Genomic DNA, 18862 nt, shown 5'->3' on the forward strand with positions numbered 1-18862 from the left:
GTTAGAGTAAATAGCATTCTTGTGGCACATTTAAGTGTATTGTTTGTCACGTATATCATTTACATTGTGTAATTGTTTGTGTTTGGTCACTGTTTTTCACCCAAAAAATGGTGTTCATCAACAATGACTGTGTGGACAATAAAAAACCCTAAACACAACTACTCTCGAGGAGATCTGCATTGAGGAAATAGGCCAAAATACCAGTTACAGTGTTTGAAAACCTACAGTAAATGTCTCACTTCTGTCATTGCCAACAAATGTTTTATTACAAAGCTTAAATTTTGTTATTGACCAAATACTTTTTTTCCACCATAATTTACAAATATATTCGTTAAAAATCCTACAATGTGATGTCCAGGATTGTTTCCCTACACATTGCACAATTGTTGGCTGACTAAATACTTTTTTTGGCCCCACTAATATTTCAAAATGCGTAACTCCGTTAACATTTTAATGGCTAAATATGATTTTTTTTTTGTATTATCATTGCGAAACAAATTAAGATAGTTGTGCTTGATTCAGCGCACTGTCTAGTGAGAAAAGCCAATAAAATCCAAAATACTGTGCCTGTGGCAATTGTTTTGATATTTTCAGAGGTTGAAGTTGAGTAGGGATGTGAATGTAAATTTTGGTGATGATTCATCACATTTTTGTTTCATTAAGCGATGTTACGCTTTTGTACATTTATAGATGTGCTCACAAGTTTACATACAAGGGTATGTAAACTTTCCAGCATAACTCTATTCACATTCACATATGCAACTGTCACTTAATGTGAAAACCTCACATTGAAACGCTCTCATTGCCTTCAAATATGTACTGTTTTGCAAAAGTACCATGTGCATCAATACAGCGCTACTGTAAACTTCACTTCATCCTGTCATGCAGGAGTTACGACTCGTAAAAAATAAAAAAAGGTTCCAAATAAATTATTTACTGGTAGTTGTATTTTTCTTCTATTGCCTGTTTTTTAAGTCACTGCCCCCCCCCCCCCAATAAATAAATAAACACAATAAAATCCAGATAGTGCAAAGCATAAATGCGACTGTCAGTGGTAGTTTGTCTCCTGTATATGTGCACTGCAATTGGCTGGCGACCAATTCAGGGTGTTCCCCACCTCTCAGCTAGTCAAATGGGATAAACTCCTTGCCCAACTGCAACCTTTATGGGAACAAGTGATAGAGAAAATGGATGGACATATCACAGCCAGTTTAACTGTCCTCATAAAAAATCCGTGACATGGCAAATTGATATTAGAATGAACTGCTAACGGGTTTTAGCGCTTGAATATATTGAGATTTTACCTTCCACCATCTCCATGGATGCAGGTGGCATACAGTGGCCAGCATGGCTTACAGCCCACACTGGGTGGTGGCAGCCAAACAGATCATAAAGTGTTTGTATGAAGGTTCTGTAAAACCCCACTACACCAGGGTTACCTGTATAAAAGAAAAAATACACAAATACATACTTAAAAGCAAATCATCAAGCGCTTCAAAGAGAAAGGTCCTGTATTAGAGTACAGTTATTGTATCACTAGTAAAGACTAACAGATTAACTAATACACACAAACAAATGCAAAATTATAGTTTGGCCTTTCATTGTAACAGAAGCACTGATGTTTCATTATAACCAGACAAGATAGTCGGCCATAAGGAAAAAGAATGATGATGATACCTACTCACCAGGAATAACTAAAACAAGCACTTTTTGTCCAGCGTGCAAGTGAGAAGGACCACATCTTAGAACTTCTGTGATGGCTCCATAGCAATAGATGAAATATGTTTGTGCTACATTCCTACTATAAGTCACTGTGTTTTCCATCACATCTTAGAAAATGAGAAATGGGATTCATCGTCAAAGGCACATATTTGAAATCAAGTAAACATTGTAAGCAATGACATACATACCAATTTGTAAAAAATTAAAATAAAATGTTTCACCGTGTCTTCAAATGACTTGTACGGATTGGCAGCAGGGTACAAAAGGTTAGCTCCACGTCTAAAGTCAGACGGTGATAAGAAAAATGCACGAACACCTTAAATGCTAATCCACTTCTAAATAATTCTCATTAGCCTAAGTCGTCAAACTGAACTTGAAGTTTGCCTGTAAAAGAGTACAAAACACTGGTGATAAAATTGGAGCATTAGGATGTTTAAAATTCGACAAAACAGACAGTGCAACCATCATGAGGATAAGCGGTTCGGATAAGATTTTAGAATAATTTGTTGATTCCAAATTCACACGTGGACTGTGTTGATCTGTTGTTTCTGTGATTCCAATATTAGTGCAAGCTAGTTCGATAAGAGATTGTATGTGATATAAATTAAAACATTTATCCAGAAGATGATTCCATACTCTTACCGGTACAATCGTCTTTTGTTTACGATGTGATCTGACTTCCGGATTCATATTGTCCTGGACCGTGATTGGTGGTTCTTACTTCCGACTGATGACTTTAAAAAAACTTTATTTAGACATCAAAGACATCTAATACAAAAATAACAGCCAGTGGGAGACAAACAAATAGGCAGAGACACGACACAAAAAAATATTTTGTAAATGCTTGGCTTGCCATGCGTTCGTTTTCGTTCGTTAAGAGAAAATAAATGTATCTTCAATTTTAACTCAACTCAATTTTATTATACTAAGCACTTTACATAGAGTAAACATCTGTCATGCAATAAAGACAGACAGGTATAACAAAATAACACAAAATAAATTGTTATCATAAGTATAAGTGTAATAAACAAAATATGTTTTACTTTTCTCTTCAATTAGCTTCTCTCTTATATTTTACGTTTCATAATTGTCAAGTGAACAACTCAATTTTGTAAAGTATTTCCAAATTAAGAATGTATTTTAAACAAAATATTTCATTACACACTTATTGAACAAAATTCCATTATTCGTAGATATGTCCACATTTCTTCACTTATTTATCTAATTACTGTTTTTAGCATAAAGTTAGCACTTTTCACCACAATGATTTTGTTATTACCTATATTTTAACTGTATTTCCTGTATTTTAATATTATAAATATTATTAGCATATTTTAGTACTATTTGTATAATCCTAACTTAGTATAATTTAATTACTTAACGGTTTTAAAATGTACAATGTTTTACAATCAATGTAATATTCAACTTTACTATAAAACTCCTAGTGTTCTATTTGATTTAGAGACTGACTTTATATGTCTTAATTAGAGCTGTCAAACGATTACATTTCTAAATCAGATTAGTCAGATCTTAGAATTTGGATTAATCATGAGTAATAACTATGCTTTTTATCAAAAATTTTCGCCCGCCACATTTGAAGAGCAACTGTTATGTGTTGATTATTTCTATATTAAATGTTATGAGGATGTCTTCCACATTTTTGATCCACTGCACACTCTCATCTTCCTCTTTTTCTAATCAGTTAATTACTTGTATAATTTAAAATAAAATAAAAATGACCCCAATATTTTGTCTAGAACAAATAATCTGAATGTCATACACAAACATTTATTAAATGCAAGTAGTTATGTTTATTGCTCAAACCAGTGGCGAGCGGTCATAATAACCTAATAATGCTGTGCATGCCCAAGCCCTTTAACAAAATCTCGTGTCCTCTATTATACAATACCTTATTTCTACTGCTTTGGTCTTAAATTCCTGTCTTAAATTTGTCTTATTTTCCTCGCGGAGAGCTGAAAAGCCGACAGCTTGTTTCGCGCATGGCTCAAACACAACCTTAAAGGTAACCATCTGCTGTCAAGCTAAAGGATCATCTGCAGTCAAAATTAATAGTGGTATTTTTTGGTTTTCTGCTGTTTCCTGTTTCTGATTTCTCCCTTGCAGTTGCTGGGGAAACAGCTGGAAGGCGGATCCTGCCGACACACCTGCTGCCCATTAGGTCATCAGGCCAAAATAAAAGCCTGGCAGCAACAGAGAGGAGTGTCGGGTTATTGCTCCGTGACGCTACTCACCATACCTGATGTTTTGATACGGCTACCTTTCTAGCAGCAATCTTTCTTGGTGTTGTGGACACCACTAGTAATTAGACTAGTAGCGTTTAACTTTAATCTACTTTGTATGCTACACTCCTCTCTGTTTTATCTGCCCTCCGGCATGATTTTGTCTTTTCTTATTTTTGCCCACGACGTACACCTTTTTGTCGTCGTCGCCTTTTGTTGAGCAACCTTTTGTCCACTTGCTTTGCGCTTTTTGTTGATTCATTAAAATTGAGTGACTTTCGCCCTGGCTGGGTCTGCTCTTTTCTTTTGGGGTCCAACAAACACTACCCAATCGTGACAAATAGTGTGATTAATCTGCGTTAATACATGATTAATGCAATATTCTTTTGTGATTAATCAATGAGTTAACGCTTCAACTTCGACAGCACTTTTTCTTCATCTTATTTTCAACATTTCGATTGGTTGACAATTTAGATCGACCAGACAAGAAATTATGGCTTTAATAGTAACTCTGCGTATGTCTCGGCAGTGTTCTTTGCACTCAAAATGGAATAATATGGCATAGTTTGAGACGCCATGGATAAAAATATCAATTTTACTCAATTACTGTATATTATCTGTCCTACTCATCTAAAAAGAGATGCAATTTACATATATTTTGAAGTATTTTATTATAAATTTCATAGTCATTTTGTTATTTAATTTTGTGCCTTTCAAACTGACACAGCTGGGTGAGAGGTCAGCATCCTCTATTGGCAGGCCACCACTGAGTATGTGTTGTGATTTGTGATTGAATGCAAAACAATGTGGAACCATCAAAACTTTTTTTTTATTGGGTTGATGTGGACAAATGCAGTGGACAAAATTACATTTCATTAAGTAGTACATTCAAACCAGTATAATTAATTAATTTCAGCACTAAATACTGCCTAAAATAAAGCAGAGAGTCCGCAGCTTTTGTAAATTTCAACTAAAATAATCTAACAATAACAAAAACAAAAGATTGGCTACACATTTTTAGTCCTGTTCCAGTTACGATCCAGCTGGTACACGACTATTTTTACGTTAATACCGAGGAGCAAAAATACTTTAGAGGTTCATTTTGATAATTATAGCTCCTCAATGTAGGCTCCTTGATGACCAGGCTTGACTTCTTAATGCACATTTAAGACAACTGAGCTGCTCCTTAATATGATGGTATAAGAACAGCTTTTGGGTCTGTTAAATTTGGCCTCTTGCTTAGCTAGAGCATCAAGGATGTAAGAAGTTAGGGAATGTTGCATTTCACTGACATCCACCTTGAGATCCACCTTGTTTGTGAAACCGGAGGAGAGCAGAAGATTGATCAGACAACAGCTGAGTTTGTTGTTAAGATCTCAACCACAGTCAACATCTCTGACCTGAAAAAAGTATTTAATTCAGTAATGAAGTATTTGTACTTCGTTACCTCCCACTGCTGAAAATATTTATCACCGACTTTTGGGATGCTACAAATCGAGCAATAATGTAATGACTCCTTTAGGGGTGCAACCATACGACAGCGTGTTAGGGCCACGTATTTTTTTTTCCAAAGGTGGGGTAATATTCCGAGAAAAATACATACACTTAGCGTAGCTAAAGTCTAATGTGAGGATTCATTGGTGGTTAATGGGACACTGATTATAAAATAAAAAGGCAAGATTGATACGGATTCATTCTTAATTTAAACTTTACTCGTCATACACGGCAGCTAGAGCGACAACACTTCCTGATCCTCTATCAGCTGTCTAACACTAACCAATCAGATGCTAGCATACTTAAGGTAAATGCAAGTGAATGACAGAGAGCAGCAGATTTGACACATCAACTTAGCTACTTGTACACAAAAATACCAAAATGTATGAATGTGTAAATAATAATTTTGGAAACCTAAATTTACAAGTAAATATATATTTTAATAAATTAACTGCTTGATTCTCAGGGTGTGGACCTTGCCAAAGCGAGGCGTCTTTGTCGCTGGCAGTACCCAACGATTCAAAGTGCGAATGCTTAACGCCATATGGTTAATCACTGCTAAAGCAACTATCTCCTTATTTGAAAACCCGATTGAAAAGTATTGGGAAACACATCCGAGTAATACGCTACGAGTATTTCTCATAATTTCCTGAGTTTTTTTCTTGGAAATGAGGCACTTTATAAAGTCGTAAATTTGCCACTTTATAAAGTCGCAAATACGCAAACCTGAGACTTTATAAAGTAGCAAATTTGCCCGTTTTTTTCCTGGAATATTGCCCCCACCCTGAAATTGTATATATATATAGATATATATGTGTGCATGCGTGCATGCATGTGTGTGTGTCTCTAATATGTCGTCGAACAACCGTTCACCTAATTTGTCTCTATTTGAATTTAGCCTGCGTCACTGAATGCACTGCAGATTGGCTTTAAGTGCAATTCAAACCTATATATGTTTAAGCTCTTGTTGTAAGTAAGCTTCAAGTGTGCATTAAATGACTGTTGAGGAGTGGTAAACAAGGTTTTTAATCCTGCATTATCCCATAGAGAAATTTGTTCAACTTTAGGAGTTGTGATTCCCAGTATAGGTATATTCATCAATGGTATTGAGAAAGGAACAGTCAAAAACTCCACATTGGCTTCTCCATAAGCCTGTAAGTTGAAGGTAACATTCATGTCATAATGCTCTGCTCTGATGTTGTAGTTGTACTTGTATTGGTTAAATCTGGCCGAACCAAGCCAGTATATCTGTTGCTTCTCAGAGTTTAATTTTGCACCATAGTCATGTTGGAGATCCACCTTACCAGAAAGTTTCAAGGGGAAGACGGTATTTAAAGTTGCGTTGTTCTTAACATCATACACAGTCTCAAATGGATGGGACATGAATTCCATGGTGTTGTAAATGGAACCAGTCACGTATCCACGGAGTTGTGAATGATGATAGGTTATCAATGCAGCTTTCAAGTCCCTGACATTGGCCTTTCCATGGGCACCAATAACACTCTTCACAAATGGAGCTTCCATTTCACAACGGGCATCCACAACAATATGGCTAAAGATAACTGAATCCAGTGTCAGTATTTGCTTTGCTTTTAATGTGGTACAATCTGTGTCTCCAACAAAAATTAACTTGGTGGTGTTGAAATTGATATTAAATTCTAAAGTGCTTTCATGTGTGCCTTCATCAGAGTAGTTTTCACTGGACCACTTTCCATGAGCAGTTGTTTTACCACTCCAAGTAATTCCTCTGGCCACTGTTGATGCCATGTCATGTTTTACTGATGTCTGACTTGAAATTACCATTAATGGCATATTGAAGTTGTGATTGTAAGATGTGCTAGTATTTAAAGATATTCCACTCCTCAGTGAGAGTGTCATTCTGCTGACCAAGTCTGCTGTGTACATTGAAGTAGTGGCCTTTGATGCAGTCTGTGCAGAGACTTCGGCCAAAGAACCCATGAGTACCAAGGATGCATTATGATCAATGGAAAAAGCCAAATGTGAAGCTTTCAACATTTCTGTAAATTTCAAGTCATTCAATCCAGGTGCCTCTAACTGAGCCATAGCATCAAATGTATATTCCAAAATCTGGACAGTTGATTTGGCATTAGAATTAATAGTGGCTGTAAACTTGGGGTTTTCTGGAATGGATGTTGAATTTTCAATCTTTCCTGTAGTAGCCAGAGTGTACACAGGGGAGTTCACTTTAAATTCACCTTGGAATTGTCCCAAAACTTGGACACAATTCTCATTAGGAATATCAGATAGTTTGATTCCTAGCATTGGGAGTGACGTGACTTCAATGTGCTTAATATGTAATATGGGGATGGTCACGTTTGGAACTTTGATTTCTGAAAGTGTTATTTCTGGAAAAGTGACATCTGGTAGGGCAAATATGTAAAGAACTTTTAGGTCACCAAAAATTCTGTCAAGGTCAATGGCAGGTATTTCAAATTGTTTGATATAATCTATCATTGCAAGGATTTTAGCTTTGAGCTCATCAAATGATATTGTAAAGGCAGGAACTGTAATTGAGCTCATAATGTTAAACTCTGGGACTGAGATTTCTGCTTCCGGAATGGTGATTTCTTGCAATTTACTCATGCTGATTGTAAATGCAGGAATGACAAGGTTCGTAAAAAGCACCGTGAAACTGTGGACCTGAATCTTTACTTTATTTAATTCATTCAAACCACCATCGATGGTTTGCTTTATTTGACAGAGGATCTGACTGTCATTCATTAATTTGCTGATCTCCTCTATCAGTCGTTTGATCTTCAGTGAAATGAAGGCAATACTATTATTGTAGGATTCACTTGCTCTTTGAAGGTAAAAGTACACTTCGTCTCTGATATCCATGTTCAGAACTCTCTGCCTGATGTCTTCAATGACATCTTGAAATTTCATTTTGATGTCGACGTAAAATGTATTGTCAATCACATGTTTCAGCTTCTTCAGAGACTCAGCCACTTTAGTGTTCTGTAGTTTTTCAACATAACTGAAAATTGTACTTTGAAACTTGCGGGTAAATTCCCGAACAGCTTCAACTTTTGACACAACCTCATATGTTTGTATCCTCTCATTTATGTAATTTGTTAATTCTGCAATTATCTTGTTGGCCTTATTAACACATGAATTATAATCAAAGTGCTTCAGTGACTCAAGTGCTGAAACATCACCAAGTTCTTGAATTATTTTCTTTATATCAATTAGCTTAAGATGGGTTTTCACATTATAGAACATCTGTAGAATTTGATCATGAACAAATTCAAATTTGAAAGCATTCAGAGCAATGGCTATGGAATGCACGGTCTCCTCAATTTTTATTTTCTCAATGAAAATTGCAGTTTGATCAATTATTTCTTTAAATTTATCACTAAGGTCATATTTTGAAATGTGATTCTTGATGTAGGAATAGATTGCATTGAGTTTTTTGGGTATTTCATATTCGTCAATCCAGCTGACTACAACATCGTTTACAGATTCCATCACATTTGCAATGTCTGTGTAAGGAATGTCATATAAAAGTTTCTCAATGCCCATATCGGTTGAAAGGAAAAACTTCATAATTTGTTGAAATAATAGCCTCACATCAAAACTCTCAATTTGATCATTTATGTCTGCCAGGATTCTTTGGATTTTCTTTAGTATTTCATACTTTGAATCTACTTCATGCATCCAAGCAATGTCAATCATGTTAACTATGGCATGCAGGGCTTTAAGTAGCAATCCCTTGATATACTTCTCATTGAATGCATGCAGTTTATTTTCAGTTACAGTAAGCAAATGTGTTAATTTGTCAGTGACGTGCCTTGTCTTGAAATAGTCATTGATTAACAGAATTAAGTTTTGGATTTTGGCAGCAATCTCTAACACTTTATTTTCCAAACCCTTTATCAAGCTGTTCATTATAACCTCCAGATCATCCATTGTTACATCAAACCCATTCATAAAGAAATCCAGTTTTTCTTTAATTTGATTGACTTTATCTTCCAAATCCATTTCTTTCATGAAGTCACTGACTTGTGATGGTAACTGATCTACCTTAACTCTGAAGTCAGATATCATTTGATTAATATTCAGGCTGTTGGTGTACTGTGTAAGTGTCTCCAAAGCATATATACATGTATTCTTCAGTTGATCAAAAGCGGCAGGAACAGGAAATAGAATCGGAATGATACGACAGTTGCTACTTTTGTCATACTTGAGGACACCAGTTATATTGAATTCTTGCATTTCTACTATTGATCCAATATTTTTGTTTAATCTGTGGAAAGCGTCTGTGAGAATCACTTGCGAAAACTCAAATCCAGCTTTCTGTGGGTCGTTAGAGGCACTGATATTCTGGTCAAAAGAATGATTATGTATTTTAGAATTCATTTTCCATGTTACAGCTTGATCACTTGGCATTAGGAAAGCATCAAGTTTGTTATCTAATTGAGTGGACATCTCCCAATTTGAAAGTGCATGCATGGTTGACACTGTGCTGTCAAGTGAGCATGCAAAAACTAAAGGCTCAGCTTTAACCAGCAGCTTACTGTACAGTTGCCCAGTATGCTTTCCATATAGATGGATTTCGCCATCACTGTTAAAGAGGCCACCAATTGAGAAGCTGAAGGGCAGTGCTTGGGTGTGTATAATGCTGTCAAAATGCAAGCGCTTAGAATTTATGTGTGACTCACAAAAAGATGTGGAGGAAAGACCAGCAAACTCCAGTTCACAGGTTTGACTCAAATGGACATCCGATAGGTTTCCAGAAGTGTTCGATTTAATTGTACCTGCCATGGCCTCATAATTTATCTCATAGGTGTGTTTAATGATGTGCGCTTCTCCGTAAGCTCCATTTGTGTATCCACTCAGTTCCACTTTAAATGGCTTAAATTTGATGTAGGTTTTTTTGTTCAAACTGAGATCAAAACATTTCAGTTCATTTGTCGCATCAAATGTCATAACAAATGGCATCATATCAACTTTGGTATCTTGCTTATAGTAAATGTCTTCACATAGGACATTGCCAGAAGAGCGAAGAGCTAGGGTCCAAAGCGTGAGGGTCAGTGTGTGGCTATGTTCTGTTTTCACCTGCCCCATTGTTGCCATGTTGGTACTGATAAAGGTGAAAGCTCTCCTGTTCAGTACAACATTTACATTATTTCTTGTGTGTGCATTGAACACATTACCATGGAAGATGCCATAGAAAGAGCCTTCCTTTGCAGTCATTTTGCCCTCAATTTTCAGCTCACCATAGCCTTCCTCGGCCATTGCTTTAGTCATAGAGGAAACCGATCCTCCGTTGCTATCTAAGGAGCCACTGAAGATGTTTTCAAATGTTAAAAGGATGTATTGAATGCTATTAGTTCCACTTGTGGTCAAACCATTGTTGTCAAACACTATGGACGCGTTGTGCAATCCTTGACCTATGTCAAAGGTGAGAGAGCCTTCTGAGTGTACGTCAAGCCTTCTTGCGTTCAGTAAGCACGTTATAAGTTGATATGCCCGATTGGTATCATCATCTACCTCTAATTCAGCTTTGTAGATTGCCTTATGGTTAGACACACCAAACTCAACTTTCTTTCTGAGGACTGTTCTCCCGGTTTTAGCAACATCAGTAGACTTTATGGTTAGTTGTAAACCCTTATAGTCGAGTTCTGCCACATGGTTAAAGATGTCTTTCTGGGCATTTGTTTTGGAGACAATGTTCAATTCAAAGTTAGCATAGACTCCGTGGATTGTGTTGTGAATTTGTAGAAATGGTGAGTTAAAGCGGAAGATCGACTCTCCTCTTCCTTTTCTTTCTTGTGGGTGTAGCTTGTAGCTGTTGCTATATGAGCTATTGGTATAGAACGAACCAATTTGAAGGGTTCCATCCCAGGTGCCGTCTCCTGTGACTTCATCTGAGTCTATAGTGGAAGTTGACTGGGCATCATAGTGGAAAGAGGCGTGGAGGCCCAGTGGACTAGATGCTTCAATCTTGTAATTGGCCTTTGCATGTAGTTTGTGGGTCACATCCAAGGTTTCTGAGATACTCACTCTTGTCTGAATGAGACTGTGGCTGAAGGAATTATTCATCCGATACTCAAGATGATCATCACCTCTTCCTGACATCATCCCAGTTCCTTAAACAAACACAAATTACATCACTGACAATATCAGAATAATAGCCTGTAGTACAAGTTAGTGGTGTGCGATACTGTAAATTTTGGTATCAATCTGATACCAAGTAAATACAGGACCAGTATCGCCGATACCGATATCGATACTTTTAAAATATGGTACATATTAGTTGTGCAATGGATCATTATGTTTATTGCTCAAACACAAGCTGTGCTACCTTAAAACGTAGCCGTCCACTGTCACGCTAAAGGATAATCTATGGTTAAAATTAATAGTGCAAATAATCTGCGTTAATTCATGATTAATGCGATCATTTTTAATTAATGCTTTAACTTTGACAGCACTGTATATATATATAAAAGTTAGCTGTATCATCAAATTGCTTAATCACAATCAATTTTCAACCTTTAAGTGTTTTTGTGTTGTTTCCTTTTCAAGCATAAAACAAATTTAGGACAAAGTTCGTTGATAAATAATATTAAATATATAAAATACTTTATAAATGTTTTTTCCCAAAAACAGAAACAACCATAACAAAGTATTTGTTTTTACTTTCTTAAACAAAGTGATCATAGGAAAACAAATTTAAACAAATTATTTAACATATACTGCTCAGAAACTACAAATACAAAACAATAACTACAAATTCTGCCTTCATTGCACTTTTTGTGGATTTCCCCCCCCCCCCCCCCAACCTAAATAAACAAGATGTTAAAGATTATCATGCATCAAATATAAAAAATAAAACTACATAAAAAATTAATAATTTTTCAAGTGCAAAACTGTATGTGTTTAGGCAATCTACTACAAAGATGAGATGCTAAGTCACGTGACAGCACATGATTAAAACAGAGGGGAGGAGGGAGAGCGGGACCAAGTGTGCCCTGCCTGCTCTGCTCAGACAGACAGAAGTAGAGTGTGAGGTGACATACCTGTTATCTGTTTGACCAAACCGCAGCAGTGCAATAGCGCGTCAAACTGAAACTAAACTACTAGATCGATATTATAGTGCCAGTATCGATCTGATATCAATATCAACTTGGTAACGATAATATTGATATTTGGATTGATCCGCCCACCTCTGGTACAAGTGTAAGATGAGTTGTCAAGTCATAGTATTACTTTTCATACAACAAATATACGTCAAAGTAAGATGTAAACAATAATGATGACAAATGAAGGTGGAAATCAAAAACTAATAATGAGCGTTGTAAATGTGATCTAGATGACATGATCCGTGTATGGCTGATACATAAGTATTGTTCGCAACTTCAGCGTCTTTCCAGTCAACAATCTATATGAACAATGTATTCAAAAATACTTTTAAAATAATTACTTAATTTTTAGTTGCTTGATTTGAAGTATTATGAGGAACAAATGAATTTGAGGTTAATTGTGTTTTTGAACTACAGTATCATGGCCTAAAATATTACTAAATTCTTTACAAGCAACTGCACTTTATCATGGTATAAAATTCGATTATCTGTGCAAACAATATATTTAGAATTTAGAAATATTCTAGTGATGCACCGAATATTCGACCACCGAAAATTTTCTTCTGAAATAAAATTAAAGCCGAAAGAATATGGCCGAAATAAGATGTTTTGGTGGAGCAAAAACAAAACAAAAAAAAACGCTGCAAGCAAGTGTCTGTTTGAATTAAACAGCGAACGCTGGGGTGAGTGTCCGCCTTTTCTTCTCGCTGGCTTTTTACCGTGTGAGTCTGCACCGGTCGGTCGCAGCAGCTCCCGGGGTCACTATGCACACCGGAGGAGAGGGGCGTCACTTGGTGTACAACATTTAAGCGGATCGAAAAAAGACAGAACTGCCGTGTACTGCAGTACAGGTGAGCCACTCTTTCTCCTGCAGCGCCTTCCCCTTTTTTTTTTTTATAAGACCCCCTCGAACGCTTGCACTTTTTCACCGGCATCCCCGGCCGTGCTAAAAACTTTAGCTAATGCTAGCACTATTGCTATCAACAGTTTTAAACACGGAAACACTTACCGCTATCTCAGGGTGGCGACAAACCTGTACAGGACTGTATGTGACTTTGCAGTCTGTTCCCGAAGCCGATTAGCTGGTGCAAACTAATATATTTATTTATTTTTAAACGTGAATATGTGAATGTGCCGATTTTAAGTGTACCTTGTCCCGCCGCATGCATCCGTGCCCGCCTGTGCGAACTACATTGACTATAAAGTGCAATCGCACCGCCAGGAAATGCTCAACCCTCATTTGGTGTTTAATGTACCTTTGGCCAACATGTCTGCGGTGTGGGCACATTTAAATTTATATTGTGCTTTGTTAAAATGCCAGAGCTAAATAAATATTAATATAATATATAAGTTTAATTAAATATAATAAATGCAATGATTTGTAAAAATTGCCATAATTTTTTTTTCTGCATTTCGGTTTTCGGCCAAGCATTTTTCATTTTCGGTTTTCGGTTTCGGCCAAAGATTTTCATTTCGGTGCACCCCTAGTTCTTTCTGTCATTGTCTTATCATTATATTTATATAATTCTATCAGTTGAAGTCATCTTTACTCATCTGTAAATAGTGGCCTCTTGCCAGAGGAGTTTCTGTTTGCTCGCGCTCGTACAGGCCTGCGCGGCTTATGAAAGAGCATCATGGAGGCTGCATTTACGCTTTAGTCCAGAGGTGACAGTTGTGTGTAAAAAAAAAAAAAAAGTGTCAAAGTCCTTAATGCAGTATGGCTACGTTCACACTGCAAGCAAATGCGATCCAGATCGGATTTTTGGGCCCAAATGCGACCTGTATCTGTCTTTTTTATGTCAGTCTGAACGGCTCAATTCCAATTTTTTCATATGAGACCTGGGTCACTTTCATATGTGGTCCTAGATCAGATACGTATCCGAATTTTTGCAATGTGACCGCAGTCTGAACGGCCAGGTCGCATATATGCAACCTCAACATCATCAACAGTCCAATAAGCTTGATTTATGCTTGACGCATCCGCGAGATCCGCACGGCTCGGCAGACGTCACTCACGTACGTGAATTGGCAAAGTTGTTTTGAATAACAGTTGTGACTATATTTGACTTTAATTTAATCCTACTTGAAACATGAAGTATAAAGATGACATTTGTGGTGGTGACATTAGTAATTTAGCCACGAAGACGGCTCATTAATTACGCGAGGGGAGAAAAAAAAAGAGGTCTCCGTGTGATGAGGAGCTCAAACAGGCTCACTTCATTTTCACAAAATATTATTTCTACCTCCTCCCGCATCACTCTGTAGATATGAGATGGGAAAAATATGAGCCCTGGCGAGGGACTTATAAAAGTTTGAGGCCCTGACATGCTGGACCATACCTATTTACTTCCGCAAACACAGCGTTGTGAGTGACGTATCTTCTTCTGCGCATGCAGGTCACTTTGGGGACGCATTACGTCCACACAGCAGACAGACTGAGGTCGCAATTAATAGGTAATGTGAACGCTTATTCAAAAAAATCTGATTTCACCCAAAAATCGGAATTGAGCATTGAGACCTGCAGTCTGAACGTAGCCTAAGTGTGATGTAGCCTGTTGTATCATAGATGACTTTGAGCGAGAGGAGGTGTACGCCCTGGACTGCTTTCACATTCACACCTATCTGCAATTTAGAGTCTTCAATTCACCTCATCTACATGTTTTTTTGTGGAATGTGGGAGGAAGTCATCAGAGTACCCATACTGGTTAATACAATATTCTTAAAGCTCCCCATCTTCATACAGCTTAAGGAAGTTATCCTTTAGTTTTAAACAGCTAGTTGTGCTGGACTAGAACTGCTCAACTTGGCACTGCAAATCATGCAGTTCCCATCACTCAACTCTACATTTATAGAGCAATTTAAAACCAACTACTACTATTTCCTTAAGTTGGAACCTAGGGGCAGCAGATACAATTAAAACAGTAGAATTAAACCCTGTGGAAGACCATACGTTCCGTCATAGTCATACATGTGAATTCATCTTGGACATTCGTCCAACTACTTTCTTTTTATGCTCGACATAGTTAGTATGACGGGATTCCAATAATAAATGTACCATCACAACAGCCACAAGTCGACTAGTGAGCGCACCAAATTGCCGGCTGCACAGGCCAAGCAATGCAGCGTGATCACTTGTAGCCAATGACGGCATACGGCCGTATTATCAGGGATCATTTGAGTCCTGTGCGTATCTTGACGTGGCAGAAGCCCTGAGACTGACTCACCGAACCCCAGGGGTTTGATATCAATTAAATTAAATATTATCCATAACTATTATTGCCATTATCATGTGTCATCAAAGTTAAGGTAAGCACCGGTACATAATTTAGTAATAATTCATCAAGTATCCTGTGTACGAGAGCAAATCAGTTCACCTGAGCTAAATTTCTGGGTCGCCTTTGTGGCTTGGGGGAGCATTTGAAGGATTGCTTTTCTCGACATGACCCGCCCTACTCTGCCTCATCAGTCCTCATGCCAAGGATTAGCCAATCTAATCAGTGTAGGCAGGTGGTACCAGCCAATTAGAGGCTTAGGGGGGGGTAGGCCATGGTTGAACAGTGTGCATCAGGGAGGGTTTAGAAGTGGGTATACTCAATACTAACTTAAAAGAAGTAGGTATACTCAATGCTGACTGAAAAAGACCCGCTACGAGCAAAACGTTGGACCATTCTGGAGGGATTTTTTTCGGAGCCTTGATCTAAATCCTATTGAATATCTGTGGAAGGAACTGCAACATGTCATCTGGAGAAATCACCCTTCAAACTTGGGACAACTGCAGTTCGCTCATGAAGACCTGCTGAGAAGTCTCATTGAAAGTTTGAAAATTCATTTGATTGCAGTGAAAGGTCGTGCAATATTAAGTTATGGGTCATTTTTGTCAAGCCTCTTTCATGAGTTTGATTTTTAAAATGATTCTGCTGAACCACATTTCAAAAGCAATGTTTGACTTTTATTGGTTAATTTTCATTCATTTTAAAAATGATTGTTTTTGTCCGATTCTGTCATGTTTCAGTTCTGTGGGAGTTGAGTTTTTGTTTGTTATGGGTGTTCTTGTTTTTGTCTGTAGTTGGTGTTTTTGTCATGTGTTCCTGGTCTCTTCCCTTGTCTTGTTATGTCTAACCACGTCCACCTGAGTGTGTTTTCCCTTCCCCAGGTGTGTCTCATTCGTGTTGGTGTATTTATGCTGCATTCGAGGATGGTCGGACGGCAGATTTATTTGAGTTGTTTTTTCTGAGTTCCGACCTGAAAGCATTCAAGGCGAAAGTAAACAACCATAATGGCGGATAATGATAAATAGTTTTTTATTTTGGTCCTCAAAACTCATTTTGACCACCAGCAAACTTGCTACATTTATTGTTTTTATCTTATTTCATTAGCATTCCATACAGTTCAGTAGTTTCAGTAATTTCATGCAGGGAGACGCCAAAGTGACGTCACATTTAGTTCGTCCGTGAAGTCGGGGTACTTTTTTTCCAACTTCGCAGGTGGAATTTCCGAGTTCAAGGGGGCTTTCCCGTACACACTTCCTGGATTGAACTCGGAAAAGTCCGACTTCCGACCCTCCGCGAATGCAGCATAAGTCTGTTGTGTTTGTCCAGTCGGTGTGGGTGCTTTTTCTATGTTATGTGTGGAAGTTCGTGGAAGTCCTCGCCACAGCCAATTCGTCCTCGTCACAGCCAAGTCGTCCTTGTCACAGCCAAGAAGCCATAGCCCCAGCCAAATCATAGCCATTCCACGGCAAGTCAAGTCAAGGCAAATCAGGTCCTGTCACGTCACGCTCTTTCCAGTCATGGTGACCAGTCTACTCACGTCCTGTCCAGTCATGGTGACCAGTCCAGTCCTGTCCACAAATGGCGACCAGTCCAGTCACGTCACATCCAGTCATGGTTGTCTGATCACCTTTCTCCCTATGGTTAATAAAAGTACCACGCATTGCACTTGATTCCTGTTTCCCTGCATTTGGGTCCACCATCCCTCATCCACTCACGTTCCCTCATGACAGATTCAAGTTATTTCTGTGACCACTGCAGGGTTTTCTTTAATTAAGAGAAGGGTACCAAAAATGTATCCACATGTATAGATTGGTCTACATTGTCAGAGTGTGTATCATGACAGTAGTGTAGCCCTGGCCGTCAGTCATGATACACACTCTGAGGCATGACACTCTACTAAGTTGTGCTTTTGGATAAATACTGTAGCTCATTATCCAAAGTAGTTATTCTGCAACAAATCGATTTTTAAATGGCTTACCTTCAAGATTGTATATAAGTAGGTTGAAAGGTGAGTTGGTTATGGCCTTGTATTGCACAATGTATCTGGGGCTATCAATAGTGTGGTTGCCACCAGAAATTGAGCCTTCCAAACTATAGAAGTTGCTGTTGATCTTGATAGATGCTTCAGCGACACCAAGAAGGGGCACAGTGAAATCTAAAGGGGGTGGTACAATGAATGACGGTAGTCTATAGATTTTGGATGGGACATGTAAACCTATTGCTGACAAATCTAAAGCAGGAACTGACAGGGAACTGGGAAAATGCAGTTCCTCAGACTTTTTGCCCCCCAGTGGAAGAGGAAGCGAGAATGCCATGTAGTCCTTGTTGAATTTGTATCGGAACAAGTTGTCACTGTTAAAGTAAATGTCATATTAGCTATCATGTCACTTTTCACATGAAAATATATTTTAAAGATTTAGTAAGACCAAGATCAAATGACCAAGAGTTACTTACAACTGCAGGAACATTCTCTCAGGTAGAGATGGGACAATCAGTTCTGAGAGTCTCCTCTTATTTTGCATGAGTTTAAGAATCGGAATGCTTACTGTCAACTTGCCCAGCCAAATATTCGCTGCCTGCATGGAAAAAGGTTAGGTATTAATTTCTTTGTTAAAGTTAAAGCATTAAGTCATTACTTAGCCACAAAAAAAATATTGCATTAATCATGTATTAACACAGATTAATCACACTATTAATATTGACCGCAGATTATCTTTTAATTTGACAGCAGATGTTTACTTTTAACGTAGCGTAGGTTGTGTTTGAACAATAAACATAAATAACTACATGCATTTAATAAATGTTTGCGTATGACATTCAGAATATTTGTTCTAGCCCAAATATTGTCATTTATTTGGAATTATGCAAGTAATTGACATAACATTAAATATCAAAAGAATTAACGCATAACAGGTGCTCTTCAAATTTGGCAAGCATTTTTTTGGATAAAAAGCCTTTTTAATTAAGTGATTAATCATTATGATTAATCAAAATTCTAAGATGTGATTGATCTGATTTAAAAAAAAAT

At 37.6% G+C, this 18862-nt stretch overlaps 2 protein-coding genes across 12 annotated transcripts in view; both read right to left on the bottom strand.

The window, feature by feature from the left end:
- ldah (lipid droplet associated hydrolase) overlaps positions 1-2443 on the bottom strand; it is a 13325-nt gene extending 10882 nt beyond the window's left edge. Inside the window, exons 1-4 of one of the 3 annotated variants that reach the window (XM_086095513.1) lie at positions 2365-2443; positions 1911-2106; positions 1686-1829; positions 1305-1439 (exon numbers count right to left, since the gene is read on the bottom strand). In XM_086095513.1, the coding sequence (XP_085951639.1) occupies positions 1305-1439; positions 1686-1824 (274 nt within the window). In that variant the 5' untranslated portion in view covers positions 1825-1829; positions 1911-2106; positions 2365-2443. Of the gene's footprint in view, positions 1-1304; positions 1440-1685 lie in introns of all 3 variants that reach the window. The other 2 variants (XM_086095515.1, XM_086095514.1) reach the window with 2 other exon arrangements.
- A 2328-nt stretch (positions 2444-4771) lies between these two features.
- The window catches only part of apoba (apolipoprotein Ba), a 32303-nt gene continuing 18212 nt past the window's right edge, over positions 4772-18862 (bottom strand). For 7 of the 9 annotated variants that reach the window (XM_086095503.1, XM_086095502.1, XM_086095508.1 and 4 more), the window contains 3 exons: positions 18289-18410; positions 17813-18186; positions 4772-11569 (listed from right to left, as the gene is read on the bottom strand). In XM_086095503.1, the coding sequence (XP_085951629.1) occupies positions 6351-11569; positions 17813-18186; positions 18289-18410 (5715 nt within the window). In that variant the 3' untranslated portion in view covers positions 4772-6350. Of the gene's footprint in view, positions 11570-17812; positions 18187-18288; positions 18411-18862 lie in introns of those variants that run through there. The other 2 variants (XM_086095510.1, XM_086095511.1) reach the window with 2 other exon arrangements.

This window comes from Leptonotus elevatus, chromosome 14, assembly GCF_054856555.1.
Source record: "Leptonotus elevatus isolate MCC_2025b chromosome 14, RoL_Lele_1.0, whole genome shotgun sequence".
Taxonomy (NCBI): Eukaryota; Metazoa; Chordata; class Actinopteri; order Syngnathiformes; family Syngnathidae; genus Leptonotus; species Leptonotus elevatus.